This window comes from Phaeoacremonium minimum (genome assembly GCF_000392275.1).
Source record: "Phaeoacremonium minimum UCRPA7 unplaced genomic scaffold PA7_03_scaffold_596, whole genome shotgun sequence".
NCBI lineage: Eukaryota > Fungi > Ascomycota > Sordariomycetes > Togniniales > Togniniaceae > Phaeoacremonium > Phaeoacremonium minimum.
This window is the reverse complement of record NW_006921498.1, coordinates 135,136-157,508: the sequence shown is the minus strand read 5'-3', so window position 1 is coordinate 157,508 and position 22,373 is coordinate 135,136. Positions and strand designations below refer to the sequence as shown.

At 49.2% G+C, this 22,373-nt stretch overlaps 3 protein-coding genes across 3 annotated transcripts; all 3 read left to right on the top strand.

Moving 5' to 3' along the window:
• Positions 1–6,781: 6,781 nt before the first annotated feature.
• UCRPA7_8471 (putative duf500 domain protein) lies at positions 6,782–8,128 on the top strand (the record flags this gene model as incomplete). Its single annotated transcript, XM_007920984.1, has 2 exons — positions 6,782–6,830; positions 6,891–8,128. 2 exons carry the CDS (start codon positions 6,782–6,784, stop codon positions 8,126–8,128), a joined length of 1,287 nt encoding a protein of 428 aa, XP_007919175.1.
• Positions 8,129–10,915: 2,787 nt separating this feature from the next.
• On the top strand, positions 10,916–12,559 carry UCRPA7_8470 (putative glycosyltransferase family 31 protein; the record flags this gene model as incomplete). The annotated part of the gene is made up of 1 exon (XM_007920983.1): positions 10,916–12,559. One exon carries the CDS (start codon positions 10,916–10,918, stop codon positions 12,557–12,559), a length of 1,644 nt encoding a protein of 547 aa, XP_007919174.1.
• A 4,915-nt stretch (positions 12,560–17,474) lies between these two features.
• On the top strand, positions 17,475–21,370 carry UCRPA7_8469 (putative fatty acid oxygenase protein; the record flags this gene model as incomplete). Its single annotated transcript, XM_007920982.1, has 5 exons — positions 17,475–17,493; positions 17,569–19,801; positions 19,859–20,273; positions 20,323–20,592; positions 20,648–21,370. 5 exons carry the CDS (start codon positions 17,475–17,477, stop codon positions 21,368–21,370), a joined length of 3,660 nt encoding a protein of 1,219 aa, XP_007919173.1.
• Between the last annotated feature and the right edge of the window lie 1,003 nt (positions 21,371–22,373).

Sequence of the window (22,373 nt, the reverse complement as noted above, 5' to 3'; positions counted from 1 at the left end):
AAGTAGACGAACTTCCCAGAATCTGCCTGAGCAGCCCCTTGTAATCCCACCCTAGTGCCATGGCAGCCAACAGTGTTAAGCTTGCCTGATCATCACGGCCTGGACGGCCGGGACCGGTCATGTTCTATCATCAAAAACATCAGTATGAGCTCTGGAAGCCGAAACCATTCATTCTATGCATACTGGTTTAAGGTTCAGATCAAAAAGGGCGAACTTTGAGTCAGGCGAATCCTTAAGTCGCCGAACATCAATGCGGATTGGAGCCGTCACGCCCAAAAGCTGAGCTGCTTGCTCGCATTCCTTTGCCACCTCGTGATAAGTCTGATTATGTCGCTCGGTAGTCAAGATGGCGCGGGAGTTCGCAGTTACGGCGACCACGCCATTATAAGGTGCAATGCCGTCGATGTGGTTGAAACGAGTGACGACCGGGAGAGACCAATAGTTGTTTTGTCCCCTCGTAGGCGGCATTACCGTAACAGTTGCCTCTTCGCCCGCGAGAAACTGTTCAATCATAATCGCAGGGGATTCTTTGAACAGAGACTGCGCATGGGCAATCAGATCATGTTTGTCTCGGCAAAGACGCACCCCGTGGCTTCCTCGCCCTCGTATAGGCTTTGCAACCACTGGATAGTCAATACCCTGACTCTCTATGTCATCCCGAAGTACTGAGCTCTCGCGGAGCGACCAAGAACGGGGCATTGTAAAGGCCCCGTCTTGACGTAGCATATTGTTCACGAGCTCTTTGTCGTCGTATTTCTCAACAACAAGAGGGCCATGACCTACAACTCGAACACGATCCTGATAGTCCCCGATCTTAGAAGATGTTTGAAGAGGATGAGATGCGAACAGAATGGTATTGGCCCATAAGTGAGTGGCACCCTTCTCGAGTGCCTTAAGTATGCCATCCTCAGTATCTGGAAAGCACCAGTCGGACTCTCTCACTGGGCTTGGGTGTGAGACAGGGGTAACAATGCGTGTATCTTCGCAAGAGCTCAAATTGTACGCAATGTCGCTTCCGGAATCCTGATACCCTAATGATTAAGCGTCAATTGTGCTCAAAAAGAAGGATAGCTGGATCGAACCTCCGGGCTTTTTCGGCTTGCGCACGCCATTTATGATCGGGGGTTCAATAGATTGGTATAGGACAGCGACGCGCGACTCAGCCGGCGCGGTGGAAGGGTCTGTCCTGTATCGCCGCAGACAGCATACTCGATTGCTAAAATGGCCGACGGTGGGCAGTCTACGTGGTGCGATGCACGACAGAGCGGTGCATCTTTCTATTAGGGGATATAATGATCGATTAAGGGCGCACATTGTCCGTACCTTTGGTCAAAGGAGTGTCCGAAAATCCTCTTTGCACATTCCACTTGAATCCAAAGGTTTCACCAATTGGAGGGCTGCAACGGACATCTCGGTGGCTACCGGAGATTGTCCCGGTGACCGCCCGCCAGTCTCGGCTTTACCCCGATGGCATGAATATGGACTCAACGATATCATCGTATTCTTGACAAAATTCCAAGAGCACTTTCGTAAGACCTAATGCAACGTAATCAATGCTACAAAGTCTACCGTTGAGTTGCTATGCATCGTTCAAACTGTAAATGCGCCTAAATCAGTAGTAGTTGCATGGCCGTCGCCAGCCATCCAGTCCAGGTCGAACCAGGTACTCATATCACCAAGCTCATTGAGGAAGAACTCGGGCTCGAAGCCAAATGCATTTTGCCCAGTGTCTGTTGCACTAAATGTATACGCCGCTGACGGTCTTTCCGTGTTGTGTGACTCGGAGTTTAGATCGATATGGTTTGCCCCTCCTCCGACAGGATTTATATGCTGCGATGCCTGGGATAGATACATCAGCGACTCTTTGGCCGAAATGTCAGTGCTCTGACTTTCGTGAGTGGTCTTCCAGGATTTGGTAGTGTGCTGGACCAGCCGCTCAAACTTCAGAACCGCATCTGCAGCTACTCCCCAAGACTTGCCCAGAAACCTTAAAAGTGTTGTACAAGAGGCCGCTGTACTTGTAAAAGCTGGTAGTGTCGTTTCAGCCTTTATCTGAGGGCTGATCCAAAGGCAGTACAGAAAGGTGATCCCACTGACAAAGACAGTGTGCGCCGTAGTCCAGCTATTGATGAGCTTTGAGAACCTATGCAAGTCTGAATAGATCAATATTGTCTTAACTGCACTATTGTAACATATATGCAGAGAACTAAAACTCGGTCGTGAAATAGCTGGCGATGGCCGGTGGAGCAGCATCAGGCTGTGATGATACTTTAGCTCCAGAGATTGAATGGTACTATCGGACGTGCTACGTCGCGAGCGCCCCTTGAGATCTCTTAAAAGGCTTTCGACTAAAGTGTCGCACTTATTGTGAGTTTCTTGCTGCCACGCTGGGAGGTCCGTCGGCCATGGGAAGCTGTTTGGGGAATTGACTACACGATAAAGCATCAATTTGCACTCAGCAGTGATGCGATCGAACCGAAAAGAGTACTGCGAAGCAGTAAATGGGGAGTAATCCACTCTGGTTCTCTTCTGGTTCTGTGCCTCGCTTCTGTCGAATTGTGCTGTGAGACCGTTGTTAACACCTTGTGAGGCAGGGGCTAAAGGGTACTCTTCCCCGGGAAGTTCGACATCTATCGCTTCATCTCGCAGTGTGAGAGGGCGACCTAAAATGACGGATAAGGTTCGTTCTAAAGAATATGCCGACCAAAATATTCCGCTTCGAAGATTTTTACTCGCTGAATAACGGTGGCCATCCTGGCGACTGAATTCGCGAGGGGGACCTGTCCACCGTCTTTGAAGGCCGAGATCGAGACAGCTGGCAATCATATTCGATATCAAGAACCACGCATTTGGTCCATTCTCGAAACAAAAACTCGATAATGTGAGAAGAAGCATGATTTGGAGGCCCTCCATGCTGTCATGCAGTGGGAGATTACCCATGCGTTGCATAGCAGTTGCTAGATACCTTTCCGAAGAGAAGTCTGCAGAGAGCCGAGTTTCGAGAATTCTTGCACCCAATGCAATTATAAGAAAGATTTGTACAGATTGGAATGGAGATAGTGATGCTTCCACCTCTGCTAGCTGAGGCATTTGCAACGAGTGGAGTGCCGGAGACTGCTTGGTGAAGAGAATCTCTAGTCGATCTGCTACAGCGTCCTCGTCGAGGAAAGGGTATAATGGTTGGTAGGTTTCGAAATATGCATCGACGAAATGTTGCAGGTCTACCTCGGAGGTCCAATGCTGAGGGAACGGTTCAGCTTGCGCGGGCTTGCTGCGTGCGAGAACATCTGATGAAGCCCAACTGGTCGGCAAGCCCTGCGATTGTGGGACAGCGGAAAATATCAATCGAGCAAATGGAACCCCAGAGGATGGCCCAAGATACTTGGACTCTTTCGAGTTTGCTAGAGATAACAAGCCCACCTCATGCGCCAATGGCTCGCTCGGTCCGATCTGAGTTGATACAGCTGACGGACTGGCAGATACAGGAGCTGCAACTGGAGAGCCACCATCGTGAAGTTCATTAGAGACGGCGGGCCGAAGCTGATCAGCATGGTCCGGCTCGGAATTGAAGTTGTTCTGTATGTTGTTGCCTATCCAATTTGGCCCTTCTATAGTAGATGAAGGTTGCGCTAGATATGCCTCACCAATGTCGAGCGAGCTGAGGTCTACTATCGGTGCCTTTTCAAGCTCATCAGGTGCTACTCGGCGCAATGAGTCTTCAAGTGACCGGAGTCGAGACTCAATCTGCACAATATAGCTTTACAACCATGTCAACCTTCCCGCGATGATCATATTTACCTGTAACTGAGACTTAGGTCAACCAGCACGTACCTGATTGCTTCTGCAGTATTATTAGACTTGACTCTCACGCATGGCTGGCCTGCCCTTTTGCAATTAGCACAGGATGGCCGACCATCGTCACAACGTATCTTCTGGCTCCGGCACCGGGCACAAGCCGTTCCTTTCTTTCGACCAGGACCCTGTCCGGGGTGGGACTGAGGTCGGTTGATACGGGACGGCTCATCACCGTGAGTAGCAACCGAGCTATCCATGGGTCAGTGTAGCCGCCTCATCTGTCACAGCAATGTCGGAGAGAAAGCGAAGTCGGTCGTGGTTGTCTGGGGAAATGCCGTTTATCTATGTTTGTCTGCAACAAGTTCTTCGGCTTATGCCCGAGGCTAAGGGTGTGCGCTAAGAAAATATAGTGCTTTGTATCGAACTACTGAATGATGCACCTGTCTCGATGGCGCTACCGGCCCGGCGCAGAGCTTTGGGTCGCTGTGAAGAGAGCCAATGAATCTCGACACCCAAGAAGGGGAATCTAGGAAGCGATTTTGTCAGTCGAATTCTTTGGCGGTTGCGGGATTCATATAACAGATTTATAGCAGAGTTACGATTGTATTGGTGATTGGGGATTTTAGGGAGCCGTATGTAAGATCTGATTATCCTTTTCCAGCCGAATTGAGCACCTCAGTCATAAAGCGTGTAATGGACTGAACGTATACATCCACCGCTCGCATCTTGAAGATTGTGAGTTCTAGTTTTCCAGCATTCTCGGCAACAAACCTTGTGTATTCATCCCGAACTGTCCTATTCACGTTGATCTTAATCATCCCATACTTCTTTGTTAGTCTGAAGAGCCCATCAGAAACCTCATGAGTTCCGTGAAGAACGAGAGGGATATCAGCAATCGCTTGATGAACCTCCATAAGCCTGGAGATTACACCAGTTAATAAAGAGTGAAACTGAAAAGTTGCAGCCGAGTAGGCTGTAGTATATGGCCGCGTGGTACACAACTCACAATGGTAGTTTCCATGACGACTCGGGCCTCACTGGACCGTAGTGGCCATGGATATTTCCAAAGGCAGGTGCGAGAAATTGGACCCCTGTTTTCTCCACGAACTCTCTTGCATCATCGGGCCTGGTGAAGATAGCCTCCATGTCCACCGTTGGTAAGCCATCCTCCCCTCCTTCAATGCGGCCCATTTCCGCCTCGATTGCAATTCCTTGCGCATTGGCAATGTCGACTATCGCCTTGCAACGAGCGATATTCTCCTCCGGTTCTAAAGTCGATGCATCGACCATGATAGAATCGAATGGCAGGGTCAGAGCCATGTCAACATCAGTTGTTTCGATGCAGTGATCGAGGTGGACCGCGATCGGCACACTAGCAGCATGTGCGGCTTCGACGACATACTTGACAAAGTGAGGGCTTTGGAATTTCATTGTCCATGGAAATAATTGAATGATGGCTGGCGACTTGCACTGCTCTGCCGCCCAAATCACGGCCATCACTCCGTCGTCGTTGTAACTGAAACGCATATTAGTCTAATACCACAGCCAGAATATTGTGAATGATTGCCAACCAATTGTATGCTCCCACTTGATAATCTCCCTTGGCTGCGGCGTGCAGTATCTGCCAAGTTCGATTATTCTGAGGAAACATGGCCATTTCTGAGCTCGGTCGTACCACAATGAATCATGTTTCTGGTGCTTTGACTGTTGGCTGGCTTGTATTTCTTTAGTATCATCATTACTTAGCATCTATAACACGATCGGGACAATGCCGATGTAAGGTATTTTGTGGGGTTGAGGTTAGCGGTGTCTACCTAGGTATTGTATCTCGAGGCCGCATCCTCATTTCGTTGCTAGAGGCATCATCACAGGCAATGCTTTTCCTCGGTGAAGAGTCAAAAGATATATGGCATGAACATGAAGGATCTCCTGGCTGAACTCTCCTGGCATTCCTGGATATGTCCTTCGGTTTGATTTGCCTATGACCCTGAACCAATCTTGCCCTGAAACCCCATTGCCTCAAAACTCTCACGTTTGCACGCACGTCGGAAAAGTTGTCCATGTATCTATCGATTGATATATTAGGATACATATGATGGACATGACTTCTTGAAGAGAGGCCAATCGCCATTCTTCTCCTCCAGCATTTCCCTGGAGCTTGTGGGCTGCCTCGGAAGACGAAGCGATTCGCGTAGGTGGCCAACAAGTTTCACGCCACTGGTCCCAGACGCGCAAGGTACCTGGGCATTGCTAACCCCACAGGCTCTCAGCCACACTGATGACATCAACCTGCGACGCAAACAAGCTCGCATTCGCGATGGCAAGCTACGAGACGCAGCAGCACCTGCTTCGGTTTGCTTGCGCAAAGCCACAGCTGCGTGCGTGCTGATCGAATAGGTGCATCTGAGAATCCTGAATCCTGATAGCGAGTAGACTAAATAAAAGCAGCCTCGTCGCCAGTTTTATCTTTCTCTCGCCATCGAGCAACTCAGTGATTACCCCACCATACTGAGTACAGAACAGACCCCCCGCCAACTCACAACATCGCAACATCCCACACAATTCCAGACTCCTGAGAATGAGCGGCGAGAAACAGCAGACTGGCCAGGTTCCGGCCGCAGCGCCGACCGACTTTTACCCTCCTCCGCCACCAGGTCCACCCCCAGGAAATAATGGCCTTGCTCAGCATCCGAATGAAACACCCATGCAGGAGTATCATCCCCAAGCCTACAACTCCGCCCAGCCGCAATTCGCACCTCCTCCTTCAGAGCAACTGTACGACGACGAGCCAGAGCCACAGCATCATCACCACCTCGGTCATGGGCACGAACACGCTGCCCATAGCGAGGCTGCCCCGGCGGAAGCGCAAACAGCTGGGGCCAAGGTAGGATGGGGACAGCGTCTATCAGCGCTGGGGCAAAAAGCCGCCGTGCCTTTCAACACCCTCGCGAGCAAGCTAGGGTCCGAGACATTCCTCCCTACCACCATGGATAAGGAGTGCGAGAAGGCGGCGAGAATATTGAGAAGCTTCTGCAGTAAGTCTAGCTCCTCACAGGAAGCACGTCACCAATGGTATGCTAACAATTGCCTTCAAGAGGATGGCATTTACACCGACACCAACACGGCTCCACCCGTGGAGACAGCCGATGGTAAAGCGAAGTCGAAACCCAAGTCGCGAACGCTTCTTACAATCCCATCGAAGGTCATCAATCGCGCCGTCGGTCTGGCGATCTTCACCACGGCCCGTGCTGGCTTTCATGTCACCGGCGCGACCGGATCTGGTGTGTTGATTGCCCGGATGTCTGATGGCAGCTGGTCACCTCCTTCGGGCATCCAGGTGTACTCTGTCGGCGCAGGATTTGTCATGGGCATTGATATTTATGACTGCGTGGTGGTGATCAACACAAAGGAGGCTCTAGAGGCCTTCACAAGAACCCGCATGGCGCTGGGATCGGATCTGGCAGTTGTCGCCGGGCCATGGGGTGCCGGTGGCAGCATCGAATTTGCCGCTCCAGCGTCAGAGGGCAAGGACAAGAGCAAAGCGTCTGCGGTCGAGGGTGGCGCACCAAGTGCCGCGGCTCCCCACCAAGGACATCCGGTCGAGCCTGTTCCTCCTGGCGAAAAGCCCCCGTTAGCTACGGATGTCCCAGTAGGCGGTCCCTTGCCCACCGTGAACGAGCCACAGGTTACGACTGGGCCTGAAACGACGACTACAAGCAAGACTAGCACTGCAGGCACGAGCAAGGATCGCAAGCCTTCGCCATTTCGACAAGCAATCTCGAAGCCGGTATATTCCTACGTCAAGTCTCGCGGCTTCTATGCCGGAGTTCAGGTTGATGGTACAGTCGTGACGGAGAGGAAGGATGCTAACGCAGCTTTCTATGGCACTGCTATCCCGGTCGACAAGATCCTCAAAGGCGAAGTTCCTGCCCAGGGACCTGGCGGTATGTGGCCCGCTGCGTCGAAGCAGCTTTTTGATGTCGTGAGAGGCGCCGAGGGCTGGAGAGGCCAAAATCAAGCCTCCACCGCGCCGGTCCCTCCCCCTGGATCAGTTCAGGCTCCCGCGGGTCAGCACGCTTTTGCCCCTTCACCGGTAGCGGGATATTCGCATCAACCTGATCCAAGTGTCGCAGGAGCTACCGCTGGAGTACAACACATAAACCTTGGCCCGTCAGGTAACAAGGCCGATGAGGCTGCCGCTCATCAGGAGCCTCCGCCACAGAGCGCAGCGCCGCCTTACAGTGAGCCTGCTCATACCGATGAACTGCCGCCTGCTTACGTCGATGACGGTCAGGTTAGGCCTGGTGTTGGTGATACAAAGGGGCATCAGTAGGTTGTTAGTTTACAGATGAAGGAGATTAGATCATGATGATTATAACGATGTTTGTACACTTGCGTCGGTGTTACGGTTCGAAGCGGTGGATACCAGGAAGACTGATCACTAGTGTGTAATGATAACCCTAGCTAGAATTCAAAGCATTCTCTTTCCTACATCATCTCTGCTGCGTTCTGTTGCACTCCGTTTGTGATCGTTTGGGACTCAAATGCGAGGCAGAGGTCAATCTGCGGGAAGCCGAAACACGGCACTAGGCGACTGTAGGTGTAGCACTTCGCACAGCATTCTGTTTGCCACAAATGACTTACCTCTCCATATGTGACTGTGTTTGTTCTTTGTGTACGTGAAGCTCACAAACTCCTTGTATAATTTGTTAAGGACTAAAGCAGAGCCCATGTGCGCCGTAAATCTACCTCGGCATGAAATCGTCCGAAAGCAAAGTCTTTATGGAGCGGCCTCTGAACGCCGCAATCCCCTTTCCCACTAAGATCGCCGGCTGCGTCTATATTCGAGACCAACAACTCAGCTCCGTTCCGTCGGTTTGCCATCAGTGACACCTCATATGCGCGTCATTTTAAGATCCACGAAGAAGAGAAAAACTTCCGAAGTGCTTCTCATGTGACCTAACTAGGCCGTTGCAGCAAAACATGCTACTGCGCATTCTAGTATACCATTAATTGATACGAATATTATGGTGTGGCTAGACGATGGCAGTCTCTAATATGCTGCGTAGCCCTCCCCCTGAATTAAGGCTCCCCAGCAGATGTACACCGTTGAACACCCTTTCCGACTTACAGCTTGTGCTAATTTAATTCTAGAATATCATGCGCTGGCTGTGCTGTCCTTGATCGCGTGAATAATACAATCTGATTAAGCCCTCCCATACTGAACCGGTACCATTAACTTTATGCACGGCGTCTCGTTGTTCTGTCCAGCTTTATTCGATTGACATTTGTTGGCGGTCAGGCGGTTGGTCGCATGCAAAGGTACCTCAATCAACAGATGTCGATGTCAAAACGATCTTAATCAATTTTCGGTATACAAATATCCGGAAGACTTGGTACGCCGCGTGGCATGCCTTATCAAATTGAATATCTGTGAATCACCGACGTGGATCATTTGTACAGACGGTGCCCGCTTGAGCTAAAGAGACCAACACGAACTGCCTCAAAGCAGAAGCTTGTGATCCGGTTTTGCTTGGTTTTGCTCCGCAAGTATGAGTCTCCTCCTGCGTCTCAGTGGAGGCATCCTTAGGGGCTGGCAAGATTCCACTGTAACAACCAAGCTTCAGGGGGATCTGCACGCCCCAGTCTGCTATTTCTATGCCGTTGAAAATCTTGAAAGTGACTCGCCGCCAACCACATACTGCAACCTGACCTGACCGTTACAACGCGTAAACCAAGCATGTGCAGAGCCCAATGGTAGTGTGCTTGTTTAAAATAGAACGGTTCACTTCATATTAACGGATCGGTCCCACTGGCGTGCTGGAGTGTATTCTGAAGCCTAGGATCGCTGGTAGGTGCTGATCTCTAAGCGGACAGTCTTTAGATACCTACAGGTACTACACGAAGAAACAAGGACGGCGACGAAGCAGATCCGAGCCCGTCCAACCTCCGCTCACTCAAGCTTTAGGTCACGGAAAGCGGCAACGAAATGTGGCGTAAACAGACCGATTGCATACAGCCTTTTCCGCCTGCATTCTTGGCAGCATGTTGCATAGAGTAGAGGGCCTTATCAGTGGGGAGCATTATCAAGAAAGCCTTCAGACTTTGTGTATCTTCTTCACCCACGTCCATCTCACACCAATTTTCGATACAATCTCTAGTCCACCTCGAGACCAAGGAAGCCCCCGAGAGCCTACCTGGGTATCTGGGCATGCTTCTAGGGGGTAGCTCAAGCAAGAGATTTGCGCTCGTATCTGCCAAGTTTACCAATGTACACTTCTGGTGATGGACGCTTTGTGACGGCAGTTGAGAATACTTGAGACTACAGAAGGCAAACTACCGGTCTTAATGCAACCCTCCTGCCAGGGGCGGCGGGTAAGGTGGACCCCGCCACCCCAACTTTAAGGGGGAACTCCTCCCGCGAATGGGTACTCTAGTATCGCACCTTGGCACAGCCTGTCCCTGTCGCCTCCATGGTCTTCATCAAAACCGCCAATTTACCAGGAACGGTTGCACTCATAATCTCGCCGCAACGGCAGAAGAGTAAAGTAGCTCCGGTCCGCATGGTATTTCCAGCGCTGAGGTAGGATGTTCTGAGGCTGCGAGAATGTCGTTATTGCTGTTTATTCCTTTCCCTGCTACCAGGCAATTTAAGCCTAATACCACATATCAGCTTCCGTGGTGCCGTTGTAAGTTCACTCTCTTCCTCCACCCCTGTCCCTCCATGTTAGCTGGGGCTTGCCGTCATTTTGATCATTTTTAATCCATCTTATTCTTCATTCTGGTCCTTTACTATTTTCTCCTCCCTTTGCTGGTGTAGCCGCATTCTTCTCCTGAGCCCTTTGCTTCAGTACCTAGGACTGGTTCTACGCCCTGCCTTATGGTCGTCCAGGGCATATCTGAGATCTATTCTCCGTAGACCTGGGTATATAGCTTTCTCTCACTTCATATTTAGCCGTGCTGTTGGCGTTCACAACTTCGGCTATTGCTCATCGTTTGCCCCGCGTTGTCGCTACTCGCAAAGGAGGTACAGGTTAGATCCCGGCCGTTTTAAGACAGCTTCAAGCTATATTTACGATTGTTACGATTTCTTTTCGCACAAGCTGCTATGGGGGTCAACATGGGTCAGTCATATCGCATCTTCAGCATGCGGAATCCTTTCGCACGAGCCGTTCTACTCACCCTCCTCATTCTCGCACTCATGAGCATAGGTATGAGGCGAGATACATACAATGTACAGGGCGCAGTTATGAAGGCTGCCGGATCAGCAAAGCAGTCCGTGTCGTCACAACTTCCCCTAGAAGACAATACAGTCAAGAGTGGCAAGCAAGTGGCAGCCGACTACCCCGTTTCGAGATCAAACCATAGCATCACAATGAATTGCGACTATGATACCGATCACCTCAGTGTCTTACAGGACAAGTACGACCTCGGCGATCAGTTCGAGTACTATAAAAGGTACATCAAGATTTCGCGCCAAGACATACAGAGGAAATCCATGACGAAGATCAAGCAAAAGTTTTTGCCAAAGAACACGAAGACCATTGACCTGAAGAAAAAGTTTTGGAAGGAAACCTGCCCCGAGCCTCTGACGGTGCCTGTCACGAAGTCCGCCTATCCCGGAACAGCAAATCTTTCTGACTTTATTTTTGGCGTCTCTACAACATTCAAGCCTTTCAACGCTACCAAGACCAGTCCTATCAACGAATGGTCCCATTGGCTCACAAATCATCGAGGGCATTCAAACGGAGGCAAGCTCCTGCTTTTGTTGTTGGATGCCACGGATGACCAGCTTTATGATGCTTGGAGCAGACTTCGCGAGCGCGGCATTGACGCAGACGTGTATCACTCCGATCCGTCTATGGAGATGGCTGTACGCTACTTGACCATGGTTCCGGCGTTATACAACCACGAAGACCGGCCCGGCAGGAAATGGATAGTGACTTGCGATGACGACACATTCTTTCCTTCTCCGAATGCCCTCGTGGAGAAAATGAATACGTACGACCACACTCAACCGCTTTATATCGGTACCTTCTCCGAAGATGTCAACAACCTCGATCGTCACGGGTCACAAGCATTTGGAGGTGCTGGTGTGTTCCTCACCGTGCCAATGGCTGAAGTTATCAACGATAATTATGATAGCTGCGGCTCCGAGCAGAAGGTCCATGAATCAAATTCTGGATGGGGACCTCAGGGCGACATTCTCCTTCGTAAATGTATTTATGAGAACAGCGAAGTGCGACTGTCCACCATCTGGGATCTCTGGCAGCTCGACCTCAACGGAGACCCATCGGGCTTCTACGAAAGTGGCATCAAGCCTCTCTCCCTGCATCATTACCGTGGTGGCGGTTGGCATACGGCGTTTCCCTTCCAATACACTAAGATCGCGCATCTCTGCGGCGAGGACTGCACTTTGCAACGCTTCCAGACGGAAGACGACTTCGTGATTTCTACTGGCTTCAGCATTGCACAGTATCCTCAAGGACTCGACACTATCAATTTCGATCAGTTCGAGCAAACCTTCCACGCTGCTCCTGAGAACAAGGGCTGGAACCTAGACTTCATGTTTGGTCCTCAACGGTTATCACTGCTCCAAACCGGTCGCAAGATTGCCTGGGATCTTCAGGAAAGTACGTTTAATAGGGATGGCAGCGTCAGCCAAGTCTACGTCCGGAAGTCGGATGATGTGCGCTGGAGGGATGCGGATGACGAACCGATGAGTCTGGTCGATGGCATAATAGAGCTGGTATGGTTCTCTTGAAAAGCACCACGAAACATCGTATGAGTGATCAACATGAAGAGGCTTTCTCCATTCTTCGCTAGTTAGATTTGAACGTTCGAACAAGACTCTATGTCCTCGAAAGTCGATGCCGGCTTACGGGGACCTACCGCCATCTAAAGAAAGTTCGGAACCTTGAGATATCGCCATGATTGTTCTTGTCGACAAGAAGACTGCATGCACGTCGTGTCGTGCTTTAAGTCTTCCGGAGCTTAATCTCGCAAACAGCTCGAGAGCCTATACCACCGTAAGCTACTCCTAACAAGCTTATACTACTTGGTTAGATAAGGGCCAGACTAGTTTTGGGCAGATCGAAGAAAAGGGAATCTATTAGGAAAGGATTACCTAACGTACGCCTTGTCATTGGCGTTTATATGTGTATATAATTGGAACCTATATTAGACTGTCACGACATCTCTAGGTTTAAAATCTATGGCGAGGACATTCGACCACAACAGTAAAAGTACCGCGAAGAGGTAGAACAATAAATGACAGTCAAATGTGAGCAATGATAAGGTTGTCATAAAGCTGCCTAGGGAAATTGAAAATAGTGAGTAGTGGAGGTAAACCATGCTGATAATTTGTCGAGGTACATGAGATAGGTTGCTAAAGCTCAACTCTGCGAAAGTCAATCGTGCCTGGAGAGACCGAATGTAGGCGAGGAACCTACTATTCCCATGATTCTGACGAACATGGGCCTCTCTCTTGAATTCAATGCTCATAGTTGCGCTTCTATTATGGTATTGCCAGAGACCTGCTTCCAAACACTGACTACCTGGAACCCAGTATTGTATAACAGATCATCACACTGATCCTCTGTGGCAATCATATAAAAATCAGAGAGCATTAACATCGTGTCGAACTCTGCCCATTCTGGACGCAGACCTTCTTTTGGAATCTTTTTATCAGCAATTCTCAGCTTTGAGTGTTATCTGCGTACGGCGGGGAAGCATGTTCGTTAGACTTTGCACTGCATCGTGTTTTGACAAGTCATGCAATCGAAGTTCAAGGAATAAGCTCGAGCACCTGCGATAAGTTCTGATTGATCTTACGTTGGAGTAGATTTATTACGGTCTCCGAATCACTGACCTTTCACAAGCTTTGGTTTGAAGAAATCCATTAGCACCACGCAACAGGTGTATTGGCAATGACACTCGGTTGATCTGAGCCGCAGATTCGGGCCATATTTGTTCCTCTAGCAAGCATGGACATGGCCTTGATCAGGCTACAGTGTGAGATTCTTTCAATTAGATATAGCTCTACTTAACAATCAGGGACCCGGCGTAAGGACTAATCATGAGCTATAGGTCATCTAAAGTTTCATCAAGAAGGCAATATTGTATCGGTTCCCTTCCTCTAAATCACCTCTTTCTCATACAAAACTCCCCCATATGTTACTTTACAAACCTGAAGCCCACAGAGCAATCCCACCAACAATCCATGGAAATGTCATCCGCACCATCATAAGCGAATTAAACTCTTTCAGAAGATCGATCGTCTTCTGCCGATCGCTGGACGAATCCTTCTTCTCTACTTCCATACCATCCGGGTGGGCTATTGCAAGCAACTTATTCGAAGGCCCCAGCATCATCGTCCACACCCACACCCACCCAATCGGCATTATCCCCACCGCTGAAGCCCAGAGTTTCCAGGGCAAGCCATCCTTGTTCTCCTTGTGTCCGACGTAGGCGAGACCGCCGCAAACGAGGATGGTCGCCAGATCAGTTACCGGCACTGTTGCAGAGAGAGCCCAGTAGTAAAACTCCCATTGTTTTGCGGCGTCTTTGCTCGACTTTTGCACTATTGGGTAGATTGAAGGGAGCAGGCGGTAGGCGGTCGTCATGGAACCGGCGTTCCAGAGACTGCCGACTATTGCTACGCCTTTCAACGCTGGGAGGTAGGCAGCGCTGTGTTGAAGTGTGAATTCTTGAAAGGGAGACATTGTGAGGCGACGGGGAGCAGCAACGCTATTGAATTGACTTGGAAAGTCCTGGGCCTTGACAAACTTCTCAGAAGGACGCTTAAGGCAGTAAAGGCTTTTGTAGACGGTTTTCTAACAGCCACGGTCACAGCCGAGCTTTGAGAGTACTTAGAAACTATGTAGCTTTCGAAGTAACCCTGGAGTCCCGTGACGAGTGCGACTCCATGCTGATATAAGTCAACGTGTAATGTTGACCCATGAGTAGCTGCAATTTTGTCCTGTTCAGCCTTCTCCGTTTGGGGAAAGAGCATATCCGTTACGTATACGGCTGATATTATTGGAAAATAGAGTTTGGAACCATTCCAGACGAACCAATAGCTCTTACTCGGGGGCTGGCTGACGAGGAGACGGGAAACCCCGGTCAGCCAGCCCCGAGCAGAATCGGTCGTTCTAGATGAGCGGAACGGCAGCGATAGAATCAGCCACAATAAGCCCCGAAATTAAGAAACATCATTTTTCTAAACACGCCGGGGTAGTATTAAAGAAAATGACGACTCGTTTTGATGAAGAATCAAATCAAAGCTGGCAAGAACATTCAGTTGATGCTATGGATGAATCCATGTAGTGAGTAAATGCTGGACGTGGTGCCAGAAACATATTTAGGAAATAGCAGCAGCGATCACATAATTTGAACAGCAGTGTGTTTTCGAGATTGATACATTGATATCTGATACGACATGAAGGTGAAACAAAACCTCCGACAGGTTAAAATTGCAGCCCCACCGCGGAAGTCATCTTCTTAACTGCACCGAAGAACTCCCAAAGTCCCATCGTCCACCAGGTTCTTTTAGTCCAGCCTTCCTCCCACGGTAGTCTCTCATCTTGGAAGATGGCTTTGACATAGCTGCACGGGATCGTCTGCCCATCGCCGAAGCAACCCATCATCAATGCGACTTGTCCGCAATTGACTTGATGTTCGGCTGGTCCATAGACTAGATTTGGATTGTCTTTGAGCTGCTGTTCGATACGGCTCTTGATGAACTTGCTCAGATCCTCGACAGCGAGGGTCTTGCCGCCGTCAGAAGAGAATGACAACATTTCTTTAATCAGATCTTGCTGTGGCTTGTTGTTGCCCTCAGGCTGATCTACATCTCGACGTGTAAGAGAGATGTCATGCTCAATTGCGCCGTGGGTAGCAAGATCCTCGAGATCAAGATACCGTTTCCCATCGCTAATATGACCAAGCTTCCAGCATCCGAAATAGTCGAAAAAGGTATAAGGGTTTTTGAGAAGGCTCCAGAACCTCTGAAAGAAGGTGACTGGTTTCTTCAGGTATGCTTTGGCCGGATTTTGAAACTCGAAATAAGTCGGTTTGGCGAAGACGGAACCTAGAAGCGGGCTCATGCCGACATGCCTCATGGATGCGTTAAGATCCTCCATGTAAATTTTGCGTCCACTGCGTTCGATGTAGCCATGGTTGGCAAGAGCGTTGACGACGGGGCAAGGACTCCGACTCGCATTTGGAGGCGCTGGCTTGTACTGTCCGGTTGGCACTTGCTGGGAAGACATTTTCGACAGAAGAGTAAAGAGCTGCTCACGAAGATGGGAAGTGTGAAACCCAAATTTGAAAGAAAAGGTGCCTTCAAACGGGTTACTGAAATTGACTCGAGCACTTCTTTAGGATTCAAGGACAAGACGCAACTGATAGCGAGACACCCTTTTTTGTCGAGGCGCTGCGTATTCGCCGAGCCGAGACTTTGCCATCGATCTAGGGCTGCATGTGTGGCGTTAACCTGAGCCTTTTCCATGTCTAAATACTGCCTTCCAGTAGTCTAGAGTAATCTTAGACAAACTCATGTCTCAAAGTTGCGGGATGAAATGAAAGTGTCACGGGCTGGCCCGGGGTGACGGACACTAGCCCGCTCAAAACGTGTGCTACTTATTGCTCACTTCCACCTCAGCTTCATGGTGACAGCCAGCCACGAACCTATATACCCGCTCAGTATCCCTCCACTTTCCCTTTGAGGTCACCTAGTAAGACTCTTGGCTTTCAGCTATGTCTTCCAGATTCCGAGCAGCCAGCCGTTAGCTACGGTGGCATGTCTCTGAACAGCTGTGGCGCGCTGCGTAGCCGCACGCCACCCCTCTCATTGCAATCGGCTTGCTCCTACGTATTGAACCGGCAATCAACTACAGCCGATAAATGAAGGCAACTCAGCCGTTCCTTTGTTCTTGGCCGCCTGTGGAACGCGTGGCTGATCAAGTGATACAATGAAATTGACCTAGCGAGGGCCTCGATGACAGTCACGCTGCACACTCCCACATGTAGAGTATGATTAGCTCAAAATCAACATCAAGAATGCTCCGGGGACTTTCTTTCCGGATGCAAGCGTCGTGGCGTACCCAACCTCGCGGGCCACCGTAACCCTAGGGAGAAAGTTCCAGTAGTGAGGGTAATGCAGGGTATTAAGTTTCATCGTCTTCTCTGAGTTGTGGCGCGTCTTCCATCTCTCACACACCACTCATGACCAGTACTACTCTACCGGCTTGAATTCTCGTGTAGTAACAGACGCCTACCATGGCGCAAATTCGCAGCAAACAGGATGAAGACTTGATACAACTTACCTTGCAGCTCAGAAATAGGAAAGATAATGATGAGAAATATGCAAAGTTTCGAGGAGATAATCTCATCGGCGTATGTGTGAACACTCTTTTGCGGGACTTGGTACTGATATATATGCAGAATCATATCGTCCCCAAAGTCGGCTTCTTTAGGGATCTTGTGACAGTATTGCAACCCAAGAATTGGCCTGCGCTAAAGCAGATTTTCGGGGGGTTCATCAGAGGCACGGGACTCGATGTAAGGTGTCTGAACAGTGCTTCAATGGCTAATTCTAATATGAGAATAGGGAGAAGGTCTCGCAACGATTGCAGGCAGTCTGTCTAATTATAGTGTTAACCGACAAGAACTCATCGATGGACAGGTCAAATCAAAGTATGACAAGATGTTGCACCGTATGTTTTCGGACACATGAAGCGTGAAGGCATAAGATAATCTGATTTCGAACAGCGCCGTTGACATATCTTGGTGACGCTTTCCAATACCGAAGCGCAGACGGCAAGTTCAACAGCGCCCTCAACCCACATCTTGGTCAAGCTGGTGGTCCATACGCCAAAACGGTGCCCTCAAAAACTGCGCCTCTCGGTGCTCTCCCTGACCCTAGCGACATCTTTGACAAGCTGATGGCAAGGGAAGAAGGTGGTCGCGAGAGCAAGTCTGGCCTTTCTAGCATGCTCATCTACCACGCAACTATCATCATTCACGACATTTTCAGGACAAATGATAACGACAAGAATATCTCCGACAGCTCGTCCTATCTTGACTTGTCTCCACTCTACGGATATACGATGGAAATGCAGCGTAAGGTTCGGGATAGCAAGTACATGCGCGGTCTTCTGAAGCCCGACACATTTGCGGAAGACCGGTTGTTGAGACAACCACCCGGGGTTTGCATCATGCTTGTCATGTACAACCGGTACCACAATTACGCCGCAAGACAACTCTATCGGATCAATGAGAACGGCCGCTTTTCGGTTCCAAAAAAGTTCTCGGATACTAAGCTGGTGTCGCTGGTGAAGGCCTTCGGGATTCCTCATAACAAATGCCACAAGCAGTGCAAAAAGTACGAAGCTGCCTGGAAGAAGTACCAAGCAGCGAAACCGGAAGGAGACGAGGCTACTCACACCGAAGAGTACAAAAGTCTGATGAAATGCAAAGATGATCTCGAGCTTCTTCTCAAAGATGTACATTGCGAAAAATGTAAAGCGCAAGGCGACGAATGTAAAGCGTTCAAGTCCAAACGCCAAGCCTTCGAAGCTAGCTACGATGCGGCTTGGGCTAAATTGGACAATGATCTTTTCAATACCGCTCGCCTCATCACCTGCGGAATGTACATCCAGATTTCAGTACACGACTACTTAAGAGCGCTGATGGGCTTCCATCAGTTCGACACCAACTTCACTCTTGACCCGCGCAGTGATTTCGATCACAAGAAGACAACTCGCGGCCTTGGAAACCAGGTGACTGTTGAATTCAATCTGCTGTATCGCTTCCACTGTGCGATCTCGCTCAAGGACGAGGAGTACACCAACGAATTTTTCCGCACACAGCTGAATATCGATGACCCAAGCAATGTCTCCTTACCAGTGTTCCTCGCAAAGATGGCTGATATTAAGACGAAAGCTGCCAAAGATAAAGCTGCAGGCATCAAGGCACCTGAGCCATGGGAAATGACGTTTGGCATACCAGATGCATCTGGCAACAAAACATTCGAGAACACTTCTAAGCATTTCGAGCGTAACAAAATCACTGGCCTTTTTGATGACGAAAAGATGATCAAGACCCTCACTTCGGCTATGGATGACCCTATTTCCAACTTCGGACCTCGGAACACCCCCAAGTGTCTCAAGCCGGTGGAGATCATGGGCATCCTACAAGCACGTAAATGGGAAGCCGGCACCCTGAATGACTTCAGGGACTTTTTCGGTATGGAGAGACACCAAACATTCGAAAGCGTGACCAAGAACATCGACATTCAGAACGCACTGCGAGATCTCTATGAGCATCCCGACAAAATCGAGCTGTATCCTGGTATATTTTGCGAAGCGGATGAGTATATGGGATTGGACCCAGGCCCAAGGGAGGCGAGCTCTGCGTTGTGGACCGCCATCTTCTCGGACGCCATCACCCTCGTCCGCTCAGACCGTTTCTATACCGTTGACTGGAATACCAACTCCCTTACATCATGGGGTATGAAAGAAGTTACGCCAGACAATGAGGTCTGTAAGAGCTCAGTCTTCCACCGTTTGATCCAACGCGCTTTTCCAGGCTGGTTCCCATACAATTCTATCCGTTTCTTCCACCCCTTCTATACGGAGAACCAGAACGAGAATTTTGCAGAAAAGCAAGGCTACGGTCCCGAATTTGTTACGTCACCGCCGAATAAGCCCCAGAAGCCACTTCATCTTACCAAATTTAACGATATTGCCAAAGTCTTGAACGATCAAGGGAAGGTATTTTGCCATCCTGGCCTACACCACAGCGCGAACTTGCCAAAGAAGATAAACGAGGTCTTGAATTCAGATCAGAAAAACCCTACATTTACATCTAAAACTCTAGATGACTACTTTTCAACTGTCAAACCAGATTTGAAGAAGTATCTTGACGAGCTGATGTGCTCTATCATCAAGAGAGAGTCCGTTGCTATGACAAACTCAATCTTCCAGATTGACGCTACTAGGGAGTGAGTCCAGCTAGTCAAGTTTTGACTATCTGCAAGCCTCGACTAACCTATGCACAGTTTCGCAATTCCAGTAGTCACGAGATATGTGGCCGACTTCCTTGGATTCGGCCATAAGTTGCGGACGGATTCCAACGTGAGAAACTGCTACACAGAGAACGAGATCTATCAGCACATCACGAATTGCCAAATCTTTCTGTCGTATAATGCGGACGAGACAAAACTGCTGAAGCGCCGCAAAGCCTTCAAAGCTTCGATGGAATTTTTGACCAACTTGACGCAGCGTGGGAATATATTTGCGGCGAACCAGTGGGAAATCACGCAAGCCTTGTTCGGAAGGAAGCGAACGAACCAGATGACAAAGCTTGGGTTCTGGACTGCCAAGCAGGTATTGGAGTACGAGAAGGATCCAGGCAAGGCCGCCGCCATACTCCTGCTCATTTGTCTCGATTTTGCGTACAACTCGGTCGTTTCGGTACGCTATCTTAGATACTCGCGTTTTACGCCATGCTGATTGTCAATAGTTTACCGCCGTGTTGGACGACTACATGACTGATTTGTACAATGCCGCCGATCATCCAGCACATGATGCCATTTCGTCGAAGCCGCCAAAATGGATCACAGTTCAAAAATTAGCCTTCAGCACCACGCTTGAAGATGAGCAGGAGCTTGAAAGCATGGTCCAAATGGCGTCTCAAGAAACGGTCCGACTACCTATCCTGCGCAAGGTGATCGCGGATGCGAAGTTGCCGTTCGGGAACGTCGTGAAAGGACAGATGGTCCTTCTCGACCTTGTGAGCTCACCAAACGATAAACAATTGGCACCTATAACTTACATGACTTTCACAGAACAAGGCAACTCTCGACGCAGAGGAAGCGGGAAAAGCCGACGAGATCAAATTCCTCACTTCACAACTTAGCATCGCCGGAAAGCTTGGTGTCTTCCAGCCTAGACGCTTTGCTGTCCTCGCCTTAACAATGATGGTGAGATTCATTGCACAGATGAAGAATCCGCGCCGTGGTCACGACACGCAAGGAAGACTTAAGAAAATCCATCTCGGCGAGACGGCCGAGGGCTACTCCAACTTCACGGCGCCGGGAAGGATGCACTGGATCGCGGAGCAAGTTAGACGTCTTCCCAAAGGCCATGCTGATAAGCATATATTCACCAATACAGTCTTAAAGCCAGACACAGATACTTATCTCACGCCTAACTGGGATGAAATGGTCCCATTCCCAATGACGTGGAAAATTCGTTTCGACGGCTTTGGCAAATCGAATTACTCCTCAGAAGGTCCTTATTCTCACCCGTATGGTAGGGTCAAGACTGTTGTGCTGCCGGATGATAGCCCGCCGTGGTATCAGCCGCAAGGCGCCAGCCATGTTGGAGGGGCGTTTGCTGATGTTGGTTGTGTCTGCGCTGCTGCGAAGGATGCCAAATCTCCAGAAGAGAAAGAGAAAGAGACACATGACGAGGACTGTCCTTGCGTTGACCCAGCAAAGAAGCTGGTGTCTAAAGCAATAAAACTTTCGACTGGATGTGGCCTGTCAGACAATGTGGTACACAAGTAAAACTCGAGTTCGCTTACCTTGTTCTGAGAATGCAGTGAGATATAATATATGGGTTTCGTTTCCCATGCATACGCGAATTCTCGCCTCTGAGGTCTGTTTAGTGAAAAACACTGACCAAGCTCAGTATGTGCTAATGAATGGACGATTGAAGTAGGTACTATTTTATTTCAGAAAGTATTGAAGCGTTTAAATAATGAGTTGGGGAAGCAAGGTCTTACCCCTGCCAGCAGTCAAGTGACTTATTTCGCTGTTACTTAATTCACTTTGTTCGCTCCACTTAGCTATTACTATTACAATACAAGAATGGCTACCCCTTCATTCTCAGTACGTTCTCAGGCTCTGGAGGCTTCTTTTTGTGTGTATGCTACGTGATATCTTGATTGGGTGTTGGTCAGCAGCAGGTACTGCTGCCCTTTTTCAATAACCTCTTGACTACAAATTTGAAGGTTTATCAATCTATGTTAAAGTATAGTGAAAGCGGAAGGAGGTTTCATTAACATACTCCTCAACGCCATGCAATCTTGTAAGCTCGAATGAGCAAAAACCATCATAGAGATTTGTCTCTGTAATGTGGAGAAGTCAGGCTTTTCTTCCCACTGAGTCCAATAGGCCGTGATGTGCGAGGTACATTAGTAGTGTCCCTGAAAGTTACTGGTTTCGGATGATTTGTGCAATCTGCGCCACTTACAATTGGTTATCAAACAGACTAGGTATGGCTAGACGCGACACGTCAGATAGGAAAGTAAGGATATGATTAAGCGTACAATCAGAAAACAGTGTCAATAAAATCTTAGACCTCTCGGCCTCTTAGAAGAATTGCTATCCATTACCTCTTGCACACTGTTCGAATTCAAACAGACTATAAAGAAACTGATAGATTGATCCCACAATTACCAGGAGGTTTGATTACCCAACACTTTGCAGTAGAAGAGACATTCAATTTGTCTTCCTAACCTGAGGCGTATATTTGAATACCAGATAGCTATTTCAACCCTTTCCACGT